Here is a 17,483-nt window from a genome sequence, read left to right on the forward strand (position 1 = left end):
ATGTGCTATTTTAACCAATCCCAGTTGCATGTACAGTGCCTTGAAAAAGTATTCACACCCCTTAAAATTTTCCACATTTTGTCAGGTTACAACCAAAAATGTAAATGTATATTATTGGGATTTTATGTGATAGACCCATAAAAGGTGGCACATAATTGTCACATGGAAGGAAAATGATAATGTCATGGTTATGCAGTGATCTTCCTGTGTTTGCTTACCTTCCCCCATGTCTTCAGACTAAGAAGCCAGCCACTTCCACCTGGGGGTTTTTATAACCTCTCCTCTAAGCATGGCTCCACCCCAAGCCCTATCAGGGAGCCCTATATTAACCTGTGCACTGCAGGCCTCAGTGCTGATCAACCATTGTGTATTAGCTTCCTGTTTCCTGCCGTGTGCTCTGCTACTGGTTTCCGTTACCGACTTTGGCGTGTCTTGACTATCCCTGCTTGCCTGTGACCCTGACCTTTTGGCGTGTACCCGACTATCCTTGTCTGCTTGTGGCCCCGACCTTGTCTTTATCCCTCACCATCCCTATCCTCCTGTTGCCTACTGTGGGTGTGAGCTAGGGGACCCTGGGGGTTGCGACCTGGAGCCAGTTGCAGCCAAGTCCATCCTCACCACTGGAGGCTCTGGTGAACACCTGCTGGCTCTTAGAATCCGCGCCCCAGGGAATCTCACGCTCTATCCCCAGTGGCATCTGTCCCCCGTCTGCAGCAGTCAGCCGTAGGGTCCACAACCTTGCGGTGCACTCCGGATCCCTACGGTGTGCACCTGTCACCTCGCCTCAAGGTGACCTGACAGTTTGATCAGCCATGGACCCGGCTGACGTGCCGCTTCCTGCAGATGATCCATTGCAGAGCTTAGTTTGGCGACTTGAGACCCAAGAATCGCATCAGACCCAGGTGATGCAATTCCTTCAGGATTTGGCGTCCCGTTTTGAACAGGTTCAGGCCTCATTAGGACCCCCGGTTCAACAACCTCAACCGCTATCTGCCACTGCACCTATCGCATCAGTCGCAGCCACACATTCATTACAACTACCAGCTCCAGTCCGTTTCTCTGGGGACTCCAAGGCTTGCAGGGGGTTCCTTAGCCAGTGCACAATTCATTTTGAACTTCAGCCCCAAAACTTCCTGTCCGATCGGGCAAAAGTTGCATATATCATATCCCTCCTGTCCGGCGAGGCGTTAGCTTGGGCTGCCCCTCTGTGGGAACTGAATGATCCAGTGGTTTCTAGCCTGTCTGATTTCTTGAAACGTTTTCGGAATATCTTCGAGGAACCGGGTCGTGTCTCCTCAGCGGCTAGCGCTCTTTTACGTCTCCGCCAAGAGTCCGCTTCTGTGGGACAGTATGCTCTTCAGTTCCGTATCCTCTCAGCTGAATTGAGCTAGAATAATGAGGCCCTAGTTGCAACCTTTTTACATGGCCTCTCTGATAGAGTGAAGGATGAATTAGCAGGAAGATCCCTTCCTGCTGATCTGGACAGTGTCATCACCTTGTGTAACCAGATCGATATTCGCTTTCAGGAGAGGGCCCTGGAAAAAAGACGCCAGCACTCCCCGTTCTTTAGGCAGCCTGAGTCCCCAGTCCCTTCTCCTCGATCCGAGGAGCACCCCCTGCCTACCGAGGAACCTATGCAGTTGGGCTGGACTAAGTTATCTCCCGAAGAACGTGCTAGGCGCAGAACTCTGGGCCTATCCCTATTGTGGGGCCAAAGGTCATTTCCGTGACACTTGTTCTCTTCGTCCGGAAAAACGCTCAGGGCTAATACATCTGGAAGGTGGAGTATTAGACCCTGAAATATCACCTTCACCTTCTCGTCTTCTCCTTTCTGTGTTGTTTCATGTCGGTGCTTCCTTTCGTTCGGTCTCAGCACATCTGGATTCCGGAGCCGCTGCCAATTTCATGGATTGGGAAACTGCATCCTCCATGAGACTTACCCTTTTGCCCCTTACAACACCATTGGTGGTCTTGGCGATTGATGGCACGGTTCTCCCAGGGGGTCCTATCCGCTTCCAGACTATTCCTGTTAAGATGTCAGTAGGGACACTCCACTAGGAGTGGATATCCTTCCTTGTCTTACCTAAGGCTTCATCTCCTATCATATTAGGTCTTCCTTGGTTTCGGCTCCATTCTCCACACGTTGACTGGTCTGCTGGACAGATCCTGGCTTGGGGTTCCTCCTGTTCCTCTTCCTGCCTACTCAAGGGTACCCCAAAGGAGAGACTTCCTGTTACCACCATCCCAGTATCTTCTGCTTTTCCTGCTGTATATGGCGATCTCTGGGACGCATCCTGCAATAGTCGGACTGGTGCACTTTCTGGGTCATGTGGTACTCTGGATGAGGAGCCCACCTATGAACCTGAGTTGATCATTTGCTCCAGTTCGCATAACCAATTACCTCTGCCTGTCCCTAATCTCCCTTGGACGCACAGCCAGGTTAACTTGTCTGCAAGTTCCAGAGTCGCTATGCCTTGTGATGCGATTGAGATGGTCGCTACATCTGACAATACTATTCAGTCGGCCTCCACACCACTTATGCCAGTCCAGCCCATGCCCAATGAGCTTCCTGCTTCTTGTTCAGGACCTTCTGTGACCCAGCCTCACCCTACTACTACTATGTCCGTTCAAACCCATTTAAGAGGCTCAATCCATCCTTTGGATAGAATACCTCATTCGGCCAGGAGGGGTTTTCGATCTTTTTCTCAGGGTTCTGTTTGTGTTTCAGCTATCCAGCTTGACTCTTGCGACATGTCACCCTCTAACCAACCTGACCTCAGGGATCCACTGACCTCTGCCCAGTCTGGTGGTCCTGTTATGGATGCCCAACTCAACTTTAAGGGTGTGGGGGTCCCTGCTCAGACTCCTGTTCTTCTCATGCCCTTACCCATTCCTAAAAAAGCCTTTAGTCCTCAAGTCCTCTCAACCTCTCCCTACCTCTGCTTTGGTTTCTGAGGATAATCTAAAATAGGAGGTTAGTCAAGTTTTGGATTCCCGGCTCCGTAAAGGCATTCTTCAATACCTCGTACTTTGGAAAGGGTTGGGTCCTGAGGAGAGGTCTTGGATCACTGCATCTGAGGTCTTTGCTCCCTGTCTGTTTAGGAGGTTCCATCTGGAGTTTCCCTTTAAGCCTGGACCCAGGCGGGGGAGGGGGAGGCCTCGTAAGAGGGAGGGTACTGTCATGGTTATGCAGTGATCTTCCTGTGTTTGCTTACCTTCCCCCATGTCTTCAGACTAAGAAGCCAGCCACTTCCACCTGGGGTTTTTTATAACCTCTCCTCTAAGCATGGCTCGACCCCAAGCCCTATCAGGGAGCCCTATATTAACCTGTGCACTGCAGGCCTCAGTGCTGATCAACCATTGTGTATCCATTGTGTATTAGCTTCCTGTTTCCTGCCGTGTGCTCTGCTACTGGTTTCCATTACCGACTTTGGCGTGTCTTGACTATCCCTGCTTGCCTGTGACCCTGACCTTTTGGCGTGTACCCGACTATTCTTGTCTGCTTGTGGCCCCGACCTTGGCTTTGTCCCTCACCATACCTATCCTCCTGTTTCCTACTGTGGGTGTGAGCTGGGGGACCCTGGGGGTCGCGACCTGGAGCCAGTTGCAGCCAAGTCCATCCTCACCACTGGAGGCTCTGGTGAACACCTGCTGGCTCTTAGACTCCGCGCCCCAGTGAATCTCACACTCTATCCCCAGTGGGATCTGTCCCCCGTCTGCAGCAGTCAGCCATAGGGTCCACAACCTTGCGGTGCACTCCGGATCCCTACGGTGTGCACCTGTCACCTCACCTCAAGGTGACCTGACAGATAAATGTTTTAAAAAATGTTTACACATAAATATCAGAAAAGTGTGGGGTGAATTTAGATTAAGCCCCCTTTACTCTGATACCCCTAACTGAAATCTAGTGGAACCAATTGCCTTCCAAAGTCACCTAATTAGTAAATAGAGTCACCTGCATTTAATTTAATATCAGTATAAATACAGCTGTTCTGTGAAGCCCTTAGATGTTTGTTAGAGAACCATAGTGAACAAACAGCATCATGAAGACTGAGGAACACACCAGATAGGTCAGGGATACAGTTGTGGAGAAGTTTAAAGCAGGGTTAGGTTGTAAAAAAATATCCCAAGCTTTGAACATCTCACAGAGCACTGTTCAATCCATCATCCGAAAATGGAAAGCGTGTGGCACAACTGCAAACCTACCAAGACATGGCCGTCCACCTAAACTGACAGGCGGGGCAAGGAGAGCATTCATCAGAGAAGCAACCAAGAGGCCCATGGTAACTCTGCAGGAGCTGCAGAGATCCACAGCTCAGGTGGGAGAATCTTTCCACAGGACAACTATTAGCCCTTGTACACACGGTCGGACATTCCGACGGAAAATGTCCGATTGGACCATGTTGTCGGATAATCCGACCGTGTGTGGGCTTTATCTGACTTTTTCCGTCAATGTCCGACCAACAAAGTTTGAGAGCTGGATATAAAAATTTTCCGACTTTGTCCGATCATTTGTAGAGAATTCCGATCGGACAATGTGCCACGCATGCTCAGATCAAATTCTAGACCAAAGCTATTGGCTACTAGCCTGAACGTAGTCCCGTCATAACTAAATAACATCATCACGTTACGAGCGATCGGATTTTCTGAGAACTTTGTCCGACTGTGTGAATGCAACACCAGTTTCGGACAAAATCCGTCGGACAAAATCTGATGGATTTTGTGGTCGGAATTTCCGACCGTGTGTACAAGGGCTTAGTTGTGCACTCCACAAATCTGGCCTTTATGGAAGAGTGGCAAGAAGAAAGCAATTGTTGAAAGAAAGCCATAAGAAGTCCCGTTTGCAATTTGTGAGAAGCCATGTGGGGGACGCAGCAAACATGTGGAAGAAGGTGCTCTGGTCAGATGAGACCAAGATTAAACTAAAAGCAAAATGCTCTATGTGACGGAAAACTAAAACTGCCCATCACCCTGAACACACCATCCCCACCGTGAAAAATTGTGTTGGCAGCATCATGTTGTGGGGATGTTTTTATTCAGCAGGGGCAGGGAAGCTGGTCAGAGTTGATGGGAAGATGGATGGAGCCAAATACCAGCAATCTTAGAAGAAACCCTGTTAGGGTCTGTAAAAGACGTGAGGCTGGGGCGGAGGTTCATTTTGCAGCAGGACAATAACCCTAAACATACAGCCAGAGCTACAATGGAATGGTTTAGATCAAAGCAGACCTAAATCCAATTGAGAATCTGGGGAAAACTTGGAAATTCATACTCTCCATCCAATCTGACAGAGCTTGAGCTATTTTGCATAGAAGAATTAGCAAAATGTCACTTTCTAGATGTGTAAAGCTGATAGAGACATACCCAAAAAGACTTGTAGCTGTAATTGCAGTGAAAGGTAGTTCTACAAAGTATTGACTCAGTGAGCTGAATATAGATGCATGCCACACTTTCACATATTTATTTGTAAAAAATGTGAAAACCATTTATCATTTTCCTTCCACTTCACAATTCTGTTGTGTTGGTCTATCACATAAAATCCCAATAAAATACATTGACATTTTTTGGCTGTAACATGGCAAAATGTGGAATATTTCAAGGGGTTCAAATACTTTTTCAAGGCACTGTAGCTGGTGGCATGGCAGGGGGTATGTCCTTCTACATACTTTGTCCTAAAAGAAAGTTGGAAGTCATAAAGAGGTGTGACAGCTGAATTGGTTAAACATTAGCAAAAGAAGCATATGGCACAACAGTTAGGTTAGATTTCACATTCTAACTGGTTCCATATAGAGTATATGATTCGAGAAGTTACTATAGACAGCACAGCTTTAAACAATCACCATTGTATTTAGAAAATATCTACACCTAGGGCCAGTGCCAGAATAAGGCAGCTTAGGTAGCCGTCTTAGGGAGCCGGGATAGTGGGCGTGGTAAAATCAGAGTTCTTCAGCACTCTCCAGTGCTCCCCCTGTGTCCCCCTGCACTCTCCAGCATTCCTTCTATGTCCCTTGCATTCTCCAGTATTCCCTCTGTGTCTCCCCAGCTCTCTCCAGCTCCCTACTAGTAAGCCCCGACACTCCATTGCTGCCACTTTCCAACATTCCCTCCCGCTCCCCCATGGCGCTGTAGTGCTGGCCGCTCACAAGTGCAGATGAAAAGTAATGCCGTGTACACACGGTCGGACATTACGGCAGAAAAAGTCCAATGGAATCTTTTCATCGGATATTCGGATCATGTGTGGGCCTCATCTGACTTTTTTTCTTCTTGAAAATTCTGACGGACCTAGAAATAGAACATGTTTTAAATCTTTCCGGCGGAAATTCCTATCGGGAAAACTGTTCATCTGTATGCTGTTCCAACGGACCAAAAACAACGCAAGGGCAGCTTTTGGCTACCGGCTATTGAACTTCCTTTTTCTAGTCCCGTCATACGCATTGTATGTCACCACATTCTAGATGATCAGACTTTGGTGTGATTGTGGGTAAGCAAGACCATTTCAGCGGAACTCCATCGGAAGTTTATTCTGACGGAAAAAACGGTCGTGTGTACGTGGCATTAGAGTATTGGCAAGCCTCAGAGATCCCACAGGGAGGGATGCAAGCTGCTGGAAAGGAGGTAAGTTGGTGGAATTGTCATGAGGGATTGTGTGCAGGGACTCAAGAAAGGGTATGAAAGTGGCAGGGAGGGTCAGGGGGAGGCATTGGCAGGCATTCCCCAAGCATGTGTACAGCTCTTTCAGGCTGTAATGTTAGCAAATGGGTGGGGGAGGGGGCTGGAAAACTGATAATCAGTGGCTTGTTTCACAGCCCCAGGCCATCCATGTGAAAAAGCCCTGTGGGCTCATTCACACAATGTACTTTCATACCACCTGGACATATCTCCCTGGCCCCTGTTACACACTCCTCTACTGCACAGTGACATACCCACTGTCATACTCTCCACAACCATTTCCTGCACATAGCTTCAATAGTCATGGGCTTGTTGAACCCACAGCACTGTCCTTGGAACTTTTTTTGAAATCTTAATATAGGCAAATATGTACTTGCTGGGGATTCATATTGATAGAACACCTTATTGATAGAACACCTGTCTTCCGTTCCCTAAGGCCCCTTTCACACTAAGCGGAATCCACTTGCTTAACAGGGGATCTTTCCGCTGAACCCCACTGTGCAGGAAGATGGCAGGTCCGTGTCCGCTCCTTTCTGCAGAGTAGACACAGACACAGTCCCACTCTCCTCTATGGGTCAATCAGATGGAAACAGACTGCATGTCTGTTTCTATACAATGCCATCCAATCCCATCTACTGGATGGATGGGGAATAGGACCGCCATCTGTCTGTTTTGAAGTAGGGCCGCTGTCAGTGGACATGTGTCCGCTGACATCTGCCGCACCATAAAAGAAACTGGAGGGCCCGATCAGGTCCACCTGAAAAACTGACAGGCAGACCTGATTGGGCAGCCCATGTGAAAGGGGCCTAACACTGTTCCCTCTATGCTACTAGGCTAGTGTTGCCACCTGTCCATGATTCACCTGGACAGTCCAGGTTTTGAATCAATCATGTGTCCATGTTTCAGGTCCGCCTGAAAACCAGACACATTATTCAGACTGGGCTGTGGCTTCTCAAGTAACCAAGATAGTCACACACACACACATCTATTGCTGTCTGGGAGCTGCGGGCAGCTGTCTGGGGGCAGGTTTGACATCACTGAAAGGTAGGGCGATGATGCTAGCCAGAGCAATTTGAGATGGAGTGGTCCCTGGCCACCTGCACCTTCAGCTGTCCTCATTTTCCAGCCCCAGTCAGCCTGTTATCTGGTCCTGGGGAAGTGGAGAGCACTGGGTGGGAGCTGAGAGTAATGGTGGGGTTGGAGAGCACATGGGTGGGGGCAAAGAGCAGGGGGGAGTGGAGATCAAAGGGGTGGGGAGTGAGGAGCGCTGGGGGGGAACTTGAGAGCAGTGGTGGGGCCCAAACGGGGTGGCACGGGAGGCTGAGAGCACTGGGGGGGGGGGGGCTAAGAGTGAGGAGTGGCGAAGATCACGGGGGGGGGAGCTTGAGAGTATTGGGGGTATCAGAAAAACAGGGCTGGAGAGCACTGCGGGGTACAAAGAGCAGGGGGGAGTAGAGAGCAATGGGGGGGGCTTTTGGAGCACTAGTGGGGGCCAGAAAGAACAGGGGTGGAAAGCACGGGGGAACTGGAGAGCACTATGGGGGGCGGAGAGCACATGGGTGGGGGCAAAATGCAGGGGGGAGTGGACAGTACAAGGGTAGGGAGTGTAGAGTGCTGGGGGGGGAGCCTGAGAGAGCACTGGAGAGGGAGCCAAAAAGAACAGGGGTCGAGAGCATGGGGGGCAGAGAGAACAGGGGTGGGGAGCACGGGGAGCTGGAGAGCACTAGGGTGGGGGCTGGAGAGTGATGGGGAGAGCTGGAGAGCACTGGGGGGAGAAAGAACAGGGGTGGAGAGCACTGGGGTGAGTGGAGATTGGAGAACAATGGGATGGTGGTTAGAGAAGGATGGGGAGAGCTGGAGAGAAGGGTGGGCAGAAAGAATAGGGGTTGAGAGAACTGTGGGGGGGGGGGGGCTGGAGAGTGTGGAGGGGGAGGAGAGCACTGGGGGGGAGCCAGGGAGCATAAGGAGAACTGGGGGAGGGGCAGTAAAAGAAGTTGCATTGGATAGGAGGAGAAGCAGGGGATTGGCATATAGAGGAATCAAGCTTTCCATATTCCTCCATGCAGCCGTTAAATGCTTGATTCTCCTCCTCTCCCTCCTGCAAGCATTCAGAGGCTGCATGGAGGAATATAGAAAGCTAATTTCCTCTATATGCCGGCTGGGTCTGTGTTTGGTGGCAGCGCCCGTCCCCCCTAGACTGGCTTGTGTGATAGGCGGAACACTGATTCTATCTACTATCACACGAGCCGGTTTAGGGGGCGGGACCGTGTTACAGAGCCACCGGCAAACACAGACCCAGCCATCTCCATGCCACACAGGAGCAGGAGAGAGGGGAGCACTGCAGCTGCAAAGCGGCCCCAGGGAAGACGGCCTACCGGGAAATCACCTGGTATCCCGGTAGGCCAGTCCGGCCTTGCTCCCAGAGGGGGGGCAGGAGAAGACAGTGATTATTGCTAGAAGCAACACTAGCTGCCAGCGATAATCACATGCAAAATCTGCCAGGCTGGTCGTACCCAAGTTGATTGATCGATAAACTTGGGTACATTCAGCCTGCCCATACATGGTTTGAATCGTGGCCAGTTCATTTAAACTATTTACGGCTGGCCTTATGGTGTGAAGGGGGCATTTTTTCTTTGCAGACTATAAAGGAACAAGCTCTTACACTAAACAATATTCTAATTTTGCAAAAATATTCCATACACATTCACTACTTAAAGGCTTCACATTTACAGAAAAAATAATAAATGAACATATTTTTACAGGAAAAAAATATGCATAAATTAATTTTTTTCCTGCAAGAGCCTGGAAAGCACGGTGGTCATGCTTTCGGTTAGGCACCAGTATCTGTGTTGGGAGTGCGGTGCCGCGCTCTCGGCACAGCTGTTTGGACAGCAATTGGTGCCAAGGACCAGGGCCACATATTTGCATGTGGCCGGCGCCAAGGGGTTAAGGGTTTTTTCTGTTTGAAAGCTGGAGGTCATCTGTGCCCCACAGCTGATTGAAACTACAAATAGTACTTTTTATTTTTTTATTTATTATTATTATTATTATTACTTTTTATTTATTATTATTATTACTTTTTATTTATTATTATTTTATTATTTAATTTATTAATTCGCAGGAATCTGTGAATGAATGACATGGCTGTGTGGGTGCAGTATGTGACCACATAGCTCCCAACAATTTAAGATGGGAATGAGGGACACCTACTAGCAAACATATGGGGCCATGGGACATGCCCACGCCCCTTAAAGGGGACATATCCAAAAAAAAAAAAAGAAGGGTTAATTAAATCCAAAAGTGTTGTTTTTTTTGTTTTTGTTTTTTTTATCACCACTTTTATATTGGCTTTTAAAATGGACAAATGCAGCAATTTAGAATTTGGATGCAAAGTTTAGCACTAGTATATAGATCAGACCAAAATGAGGGACAAATGAGGGGGACAGAGGGACATTGCTCCAAATCAGGGACAGTCCCTCGAAATCAGGGACAGTTGGGAGCTTTGTGACCAAGTTGTAAAAACTAAATTAAATAGGAACTGCAGTCTGCTCACATAATTTTTAATAAAAACATATTTGCCAATCTGAAGCTTCCCTCCAATCACTTTGCATATTATTCATAGCTCCCAACTGTCCCTGATTTGGAGGGATTGTCCCTGATTTAGAGCAATGTCCCTCTGTCCCTCTTTCCTCCTCGTTGTCCCTCATTTTGGTCTGACTATATAGTTGTATATGAAATGCTTTCAAAAAGTGTTTCCCAGTGTTAAACCTTCCATCCAAATTCTAAATTGCTCCATTTGTAAATTTTAAAGGCCAATGTGAAGGAAGCGTAGTGGTAAAAATAAAGTCCTTGTGGATTTATTTAATATTTTTTTGGTTAATTCTCCTTTAAGGGTGTGTGGCAGGGGTGTGTCCTATGCCTGCATATATATTCTAGTAGGTGTCCCTCTTTGCCATCTCAAAATGTTGGTAAGTATGTATTATTTTATATATACTGTGATTCTGTACTTGCCAAATATGCTGCAGAAAGTCTGGCTGCATCCATTTTAACTGTGGGCAGCTGAAGCTGCTGCGTGTTCACTTCCCGGATTTACAGACACACAAAGGCACACCTCTGAAGCTCTCATTGGCCCTCTTATGACTCATCCACCTCCCTTACTGGCAAACTCTCAGGAGCGTGAGAGAGAGAGCTGTGTATGATATCATAAGCCTATGCTAATGACCATACAAGAAAGGAAGTGGGCTGTATAAGGTATTTAGGAAAAAAATGTTCTACTATCCAAAGTTAAAGCGGGAGTCCGCGTTTTTTTTTTTTTTTTAAAAGCCAGCAGCTACAAATACTGCAGCTGCTGACTTTTTAAATAGTGACACTTACCTGTCCAGCGCGCCCGCGATGTCGGCACCCGAAGCCGATCTCTCGATCGTCTCTCGGGTGCTGCCGCCGCCATCTTGGGTATGGGAATCAGGAAGTGGAGCCTTTCGGCTTCATTTCCCGGTTCCCTACTGCGCATGCGCGAGTCGCGCTGCGCAATAAGGATGGACCCGCTGCCTCTGGGATCTGTGTGTTTCCCAGCAGGCAGCGGGGGACTTTCGGAAAGGGGCGTAATCTACGCCCCTTTCCGCAGAGAGCTATCCCGGAAGTGGGTGCAGATACCTGTACTGTACAGGTACCTGCACCCCCCTCCCCCCTGAAAGGTGCCAATTGTGGCGCCGGAGGGGGGGAGGATTCCAATGAGCGGAAGGTCCATTTTAGGGTGGACCTCCGCTTTAAAGGGGTTATAAACCCGCGTGTTCTTTCACTTTAATGCATTAAGGTGAAAAAACTTCTGACACTGACCGGCCCCCTCGTTTTACTCACCTGAGCCCGTTCGTTCCCCCCCGCTGGAGACACGCTCTACCTCTCTAGCTGGGGTTCTCGGCTCTTGATTGGATAGATTAATAGCAGTGCAGCCATTGGCTTCCGCTGTTGTCAATCAAATCTAATGACGTGGGCACTGGGGATTGGGTCAAGTCCGGCATTCTGTGTGAATGTACACAGAAGCAGGACTCCAGAGTGTGCCCACAAGGGTGTCCACTGTAGGAGAGCCTTCTCCAACATGAACACTCGATGCGGGTTAGGAGCTACCAGTGCCTTCTCCAACATGAACACTCGATGCGGGTTGGGACCTCAGAAGAGGAGGACCGGGAGCACTCTGTGTAAAACAAACTGCACAGTGGAGGCAAGTATGACATGTTTGTTATTTTTTTTTTTTTTTTTAAAGGAGGGTTTACAACCTCTTTAAAACAACAAGGGCAGAAGATTTAATAGATGAAAAGATGAAAAAACGACTGAAGGTCCGCTTTCTTGTGTTGACTTGAGTCAGTCTGCATTTTAGCACACTTGTAAAATACGGGTCAGCACTATGGGGTTTGTTTACTAAAGGCAAATCCACTTTGCATTGCAAGTGCACTTGGAAGTAAAGTCGCTGTAGATCCGAGGGGGACATGCAAGGGAAATAAAAAAACAGCATTTTAGCTTGCACATGATTCGATAATAAAATCAGCAGAGCTTCCCCTCATTTCAGATCTACCCCTTGCAGGAGTCTCAAACTGGTGACCCTACAGCTGTTGCAAAACTACAAGTCCCATGAGGCATTGCAGGGCTAACAATTACAAGCCTGACTCCCACAGGCAGAGGCATGATGGGACTTGTAGTTTTGCAACAGCTGGAGGGCCGCCACTTTGAGACACTTGATAGAGCGACTGCACTGCCAAGTGCACTTGCAGTGAAAAGTGGATTTGCCTTTCATAAATAACCCCCATAGACACATAAAGAAACAATTGTTGTTGTTTTTTGTGTGTCCTGTTCACACTACAGCGCTGCATTGATCCGCGTAACATTATGTTGCGTTAAAATGCACCATGTATGCATTTTAACACAACGCAGGTCATCGCAGCATTGTAGTGTGAACAGGACACAAAAAAATAAATTTATTTTAAATGTGTCAACCTGCATTTTACAAGTGCACTAAAAAAAAAAAATCAACGCAAGTTAAAACACGCATAAAATAGATGGAAAGGCACACCCAAACTGTTGATCGTGTATTCAGTTTCCATAGTACATGGTGATCAGGGAAGGTCTGCACTGTGTTATCATTGCCCTTTTAAAGTTTTAGATTTGACATTGCCTCTTTAAGAGGAGCAGTGCATGCTGGGAGAGCGAGGCTCACATGGAGTGCTGGCTGCATAGGACATATGTAGGAAGGTGAGAGAACACTGTGTGTTGTCAGTGATCACACTGCTCTGTACTGACACCCAGCAATGGTGACTTATAATATTAGAAGATTTCCTCCTATAGATATATGAATGTATATTAGGATCACTTGTCTGTGTGCTGGGATCTAGTTCTCTGCAGGAAGTATCTGACTTGTAACCACATTGCTCTCTCTATATCTGTTATGTACGTTGTTTGTTGTTTATAGGCAGGAGACCAGAAGAATCATAACACATGAAACACATTACATAATAGATACAGATGTGTTTGTCAGTAGATCAGAAGAGGCAGAATCACATACATGAACATTCCAGATACTGGACGCTTGTCAGTTTCATATATTTTCTTTACGTCTGCATGATCCTTGCTTGCAAAGTCTCACTCCTCTTGCTGAAGTAAACGTGAGATGAATTGGGGTTGTCATTGCTCGCCTTCTTTGAAAATTGTCAATGCTCTGATCTTATTCATTTATTGGCATTTATATAGTGCCGACAATTTACAGCCCTTTTACATATTGTACATTTACATCAGTTTGCTCTCAAGGAGCTTACAATCTCTAAGGCTGGATTCACACCTATGCAGTTTTAGTGCTTTTTGCATTTTGCAGATTTGCACAACAGAAAGTGTTCCATAGGAAACCATGGTAAATGGACTGTAGCCCAAATATGCAAAAAGCGCTAAAAATGCATAGGTGTGAATCCAGCCTAAGAACCCAACATACACATACTACTACCCTGTTTCCCCGAAAATAAGACCTAGTGTGATTGTCGGTGATGGCTGCAATAAAAGCCTTACTCCCCAAATAAGCCCTACCCTGTTTCCCTGAAAATAAGCCCTACCCTGAAAATAAGATCTACAAGGACTTTAACTTGGGCTTATTTGGGGGGTAGGGCTTTATATTGCAGCCATCACCGACAATCACGCTAGGTCTTATTTTCGGGGAAACAGGGTAGGGCCAATTCAGAATCGATTAACCACTTCAGGATTTATCCCCTTAATGGCCAGGCCATTTTTTTGCGTTACAGCACTATGTCGCTTTAAATGACAATTGCGCAGCCTTGCGACAATGACGTTGTACGCAAACAAAATCTATGTCCTCCCCAACCCCCCCCCCCCCCACACAAATAAAGCTTTTGGTGGGATTTGATCACCTCTGCACTTTTTATTTTTTTTGCCATAAACAGAAAAAAAAAACGACAATTTTGAAAAGAAAAACTACAGTATTTTTTACTTTTTGCTCTAATATCACCACAAAAAAATGTAAAAAAACTAATTTCTTCATCAGTTTAGGCCAATATGTATTATTCTACATATTTTTGGTAAAAACAAATAAACGCAGTAAGCGTACATTGGTTTGCAAAAAGTTATAGCATTTAAATAAATATTTTTTTACTAGTAATGGTGGTGATCACTGTTTTTTAGCAGGACTGCGACATTGCGGCAGACAGATCGGACACTTTTTTTTTGGGACCATTGACATTTATACAGTGATCAGAGCTAAAAATAGCCACTGATTACTGTATAAATGACACTGGCAGGGAAGGGTTCACACTAGGAGGTGATCAAGCGGTTAAATGTATGTTCCCTAGGGAGGTGTAACAGCAGATCTCCCTCTCCTCCTCTGTCAGAATGGGGATCTGTCTGTTTACATTGCCAGATACCCGTTCTGGCTCTCTGTGGCGCGATCATGGGTGGTCTGTGGACATCGCAGCCGCCGGTGAGGTGGCACGGGTATGCACACGCCTGTTTTTGCTTTTATAGCGTCCAACGTACACCTACGGCGATTCGCACAGCCATAGGTTTCTATGCAGAGTGGGAGAAATAATGTCCCATCGGTGTCAGGGCCGTCTTTAAGGCAGGGCAAAAGGGGCCGTGTCATTGTTGTGGGGCCCAAAACAGCTGCCTCATACTTGTCAACTATCCAGGTTTAAATTCCCTTGTCCCTTGAATTTTATTCCTGTGCTGTGTCCCGATATCTCAGTGTGAAGTGCTGGTACTAATGCTGCCCAGCTCTGCCCTATTGTGTGCAAATGACTCACCTGCAGACCCTGTGTTTACATGTAAATAACCGGCATTCGTATGTAAATAGCGGCGACAATACTAAGTAAATAGCTGCGGCTGGTGGCATTGATATGTAAATAAAGGCGGCATTCCTATGTATCTCATGCTCCCCTGCTGTGAGGAGGTGATGTGCTGTAACCTCTAGCAACTAATCAGTGAGCTGTAATGTGTGCTGTAACCTCTAGCAACTAGTCAGTAAGCAGTAATGATATGCTGTAACTGCTGGCAACCAATCACAATCGCTGCCTGATCTGATACAGAAAACTGATTTTAAGTCTAGCTGCTATTTATTGTATGTCTCAGAGTAGGTGGAGAGGGAAATTGCATGGGGGGGGGGGGGCCCAAGACAAATTTTGCCCAGGGTCCAATCTATATTAAAGACGGCCCTGATCGGTGTCTATGGAAGGAGTAGTGCCCTATTGTTGGTGTCAGTGGGAGAAATAATGCCCCATCAGTTTCTATGGAAGGAGTAGTGCCCTATTGTTGGTGTCATTGAGAGGCGTAATGCCCCAATGGCTGGATTCTGGCAAGCAAAAGGACCATAACTGGCCTGAGGGCCGCAGTTTAGAGACCACTGCTTTTAAAGGGATAAAACACAGGGAAATGTGCATTAATTCCTGGGATGTTTGAATTTTTATTTTATTTTTTTTGTCTTCACATATGATTTTAATAACCATTTTCAAATCCTGCCCTACATTTAATTTATTACAGGACCTTACAATCTTCTGCAGATTATCTTTGTAGTAAGGATGTGTAAGACATGAACAGCGACCACCATATACTTAAAAGCTGGAATGTAGCAAGGCCTTTGCGGGATGATACAGAGCTGATCATAGACGGTATTTGGAGAGATGAATGCTTTCAGCCCACGTTGCACTGGAAGATGTCTGCGTCTATGGAAGTACAAAATCCGTACATTGAACACACACCTGTCTGCTCAGAAATGGTTGGGAGGCACGCTCTGTGGAGGTCATGGTTTATTGCAAAACATCCAATCTACATCTCTGAATCCGGCTATGCACTTTAGTACTAAAAAGGTAACAATGGTTAAGCATGCAATATAACGCCTCTAAACAATGTTGCTATTATCTTTAAAATCCATTTTTTTTTTTTTTTTTTTTACCCATTCCTATCTGTTGATGTACCTGTGGGCCATCTCTGTGATGTCCTTTAAAGCTCAATGGGACACAAGGACAGCTTCATACCGGTGTCTGTGTTTTTGGATGGCTTGTTTGGCGTAAAGTCACTGACCTACCTGTGTTTTCACCTATAACCTTCAGAAGCCTATCCATGACCCAAATGTTTCTATAATAACTCACAAGGAACTGAACTCTGGAAGCTGTTGACAAACATGGGGCAAAGAGCTACCCACTAGTATTGCCTGTGGTCTTCCTACTGATCAACCTTCCCCCATTACTGACTTGCCATGCCTTGTTCTACACCAGTGATGGCTAACCTTGGCACCCCAGATGTTTTGGAACTACATTTCCCATGATGCTTATGCACTTTGCAGTGTAGCTGAGCATCATGGGAAATGTAGTTCCAAAACATCTGGGGTGCCAAGGTTCGCCATCACTGTTCTACACTGTGTCTGCACCACATGGGCTATTTTAGTAGAGGCGGGGCTTCACTCTCTCATGTCAGAGCCTCCAGTAAGGAGAACAGTGAGCAGCACAGTAATGGCATCCCTGAGACTAGCAGGGTAGCAGAGCCTTAAGCTGACCATGCATGGATTGGAATTTGACCGGTTCAGTAGGGACCAGCCGAGATTGATCCATGTATGGACAGGCTGATTGTACCCAAGTTGATCCATTGATCAATTTGAGTGCAGCCAGCCCGTCCGATTTTTTTTTTTTTTTTAATTTTTTGTCATATGATTATATGTCTAGGAACCTCCTCCTGTTGGCACTCTCGACTCCTCTTCTGTGTGTCCCCCTATAGCAAGCCATTTGCTATGGGGGCACACATGCAGGCTTGCTCCCAAGCTGGGCTGCGAACATTCATAGACCTGTCCCCCACTCCCTCCTCATAGGATTTGATTGACAGCAGAAGGAGCCAATGGCTCCCATGGTTGTTTCTGTGTGGAGAGGAACACAGAGCAGTCGACAGGCAGAGTGCTGGATCAAGATAGGACTCGGGTAAGAATAATGGATTGTGATGAGGGGGTGACACTACTACTACCTGAATGCATAAAGCTAAAAAATGTCTTGGCTTTAGAACCACTTTTACCTCTTCACGACCATGCTATAGCCGAAAGATGGCTACAGCGCCGTCGCACATTGCTGGGAGGGCGTCTATGGATGTCCTCCCATGATCCTGCTGCCCGCGTGCCACTTGTGGCGTGCATTGGCAGAGATCTGTGATCACTGTGTTCCTAACCAATCACAGCGCTTCTATACCACATGATCAGCTGTGTTCAATCACAGCTGATCACAGTGTAAACAGGATTTGCCAGTTAATGGTATTCCTCTTCTCACACAGTGCGTGAGGAGAGCCGATAACCG

At 47.0% G+C, this 17,483-nt stretch overlaps 1 protein-coding gene across 3 annotated transcripts in view; it reads left to right on the forward strand.

The window, feature by feature from the left end:
• The first annotated feature begins 12,834 nt into the window (after positions 1-12,834).
• Positions 12,835-17,483, forward strand: part of GUF1 (GTP binding elongation factor GUF1) — an 86,188-nt gene continuing 81,539 nt past the window's right edge. For 2 of the 3 annotated variants that reach the window (XM_077477539.1, XM_077477542.1), the window contains exons 1-2: positions 12,835-12,909; positions 15,691-16,016. In XM_077477539.1, coding sequence (XP_077333665.1) covers positions 15,831-16,016 — 186 coding nt within the window. In that variant the 5' untranslated portion in view covers positions 12,835-12,909; positions 15,691-15,830. Of the gene's footprint in view, positions 12,910-12,948; positions 12,969-15,690; positions 16,017-17,483 lie in introns of those variants that run through there. The other variant, XM_077477541.1, reaches the window with a different exon arrangement.

This window comes from Lithobates pipiens, unplaced genomic scaffold (genome assembly GCF_037356315.1).
Source record: "Lithobates pipiens isolate NorthernLeopardFrog02 unplaced genomic scaffold, aLitPip1_a1.2 Scaffold_13, whole genome shotgun sequence".
Classification (NCBI taxonomy): Eukaryota; Metazoa; Chordata; class Amphibia; order Anura; family Ranidae; genus Lithobates; species Lithobates pipiens.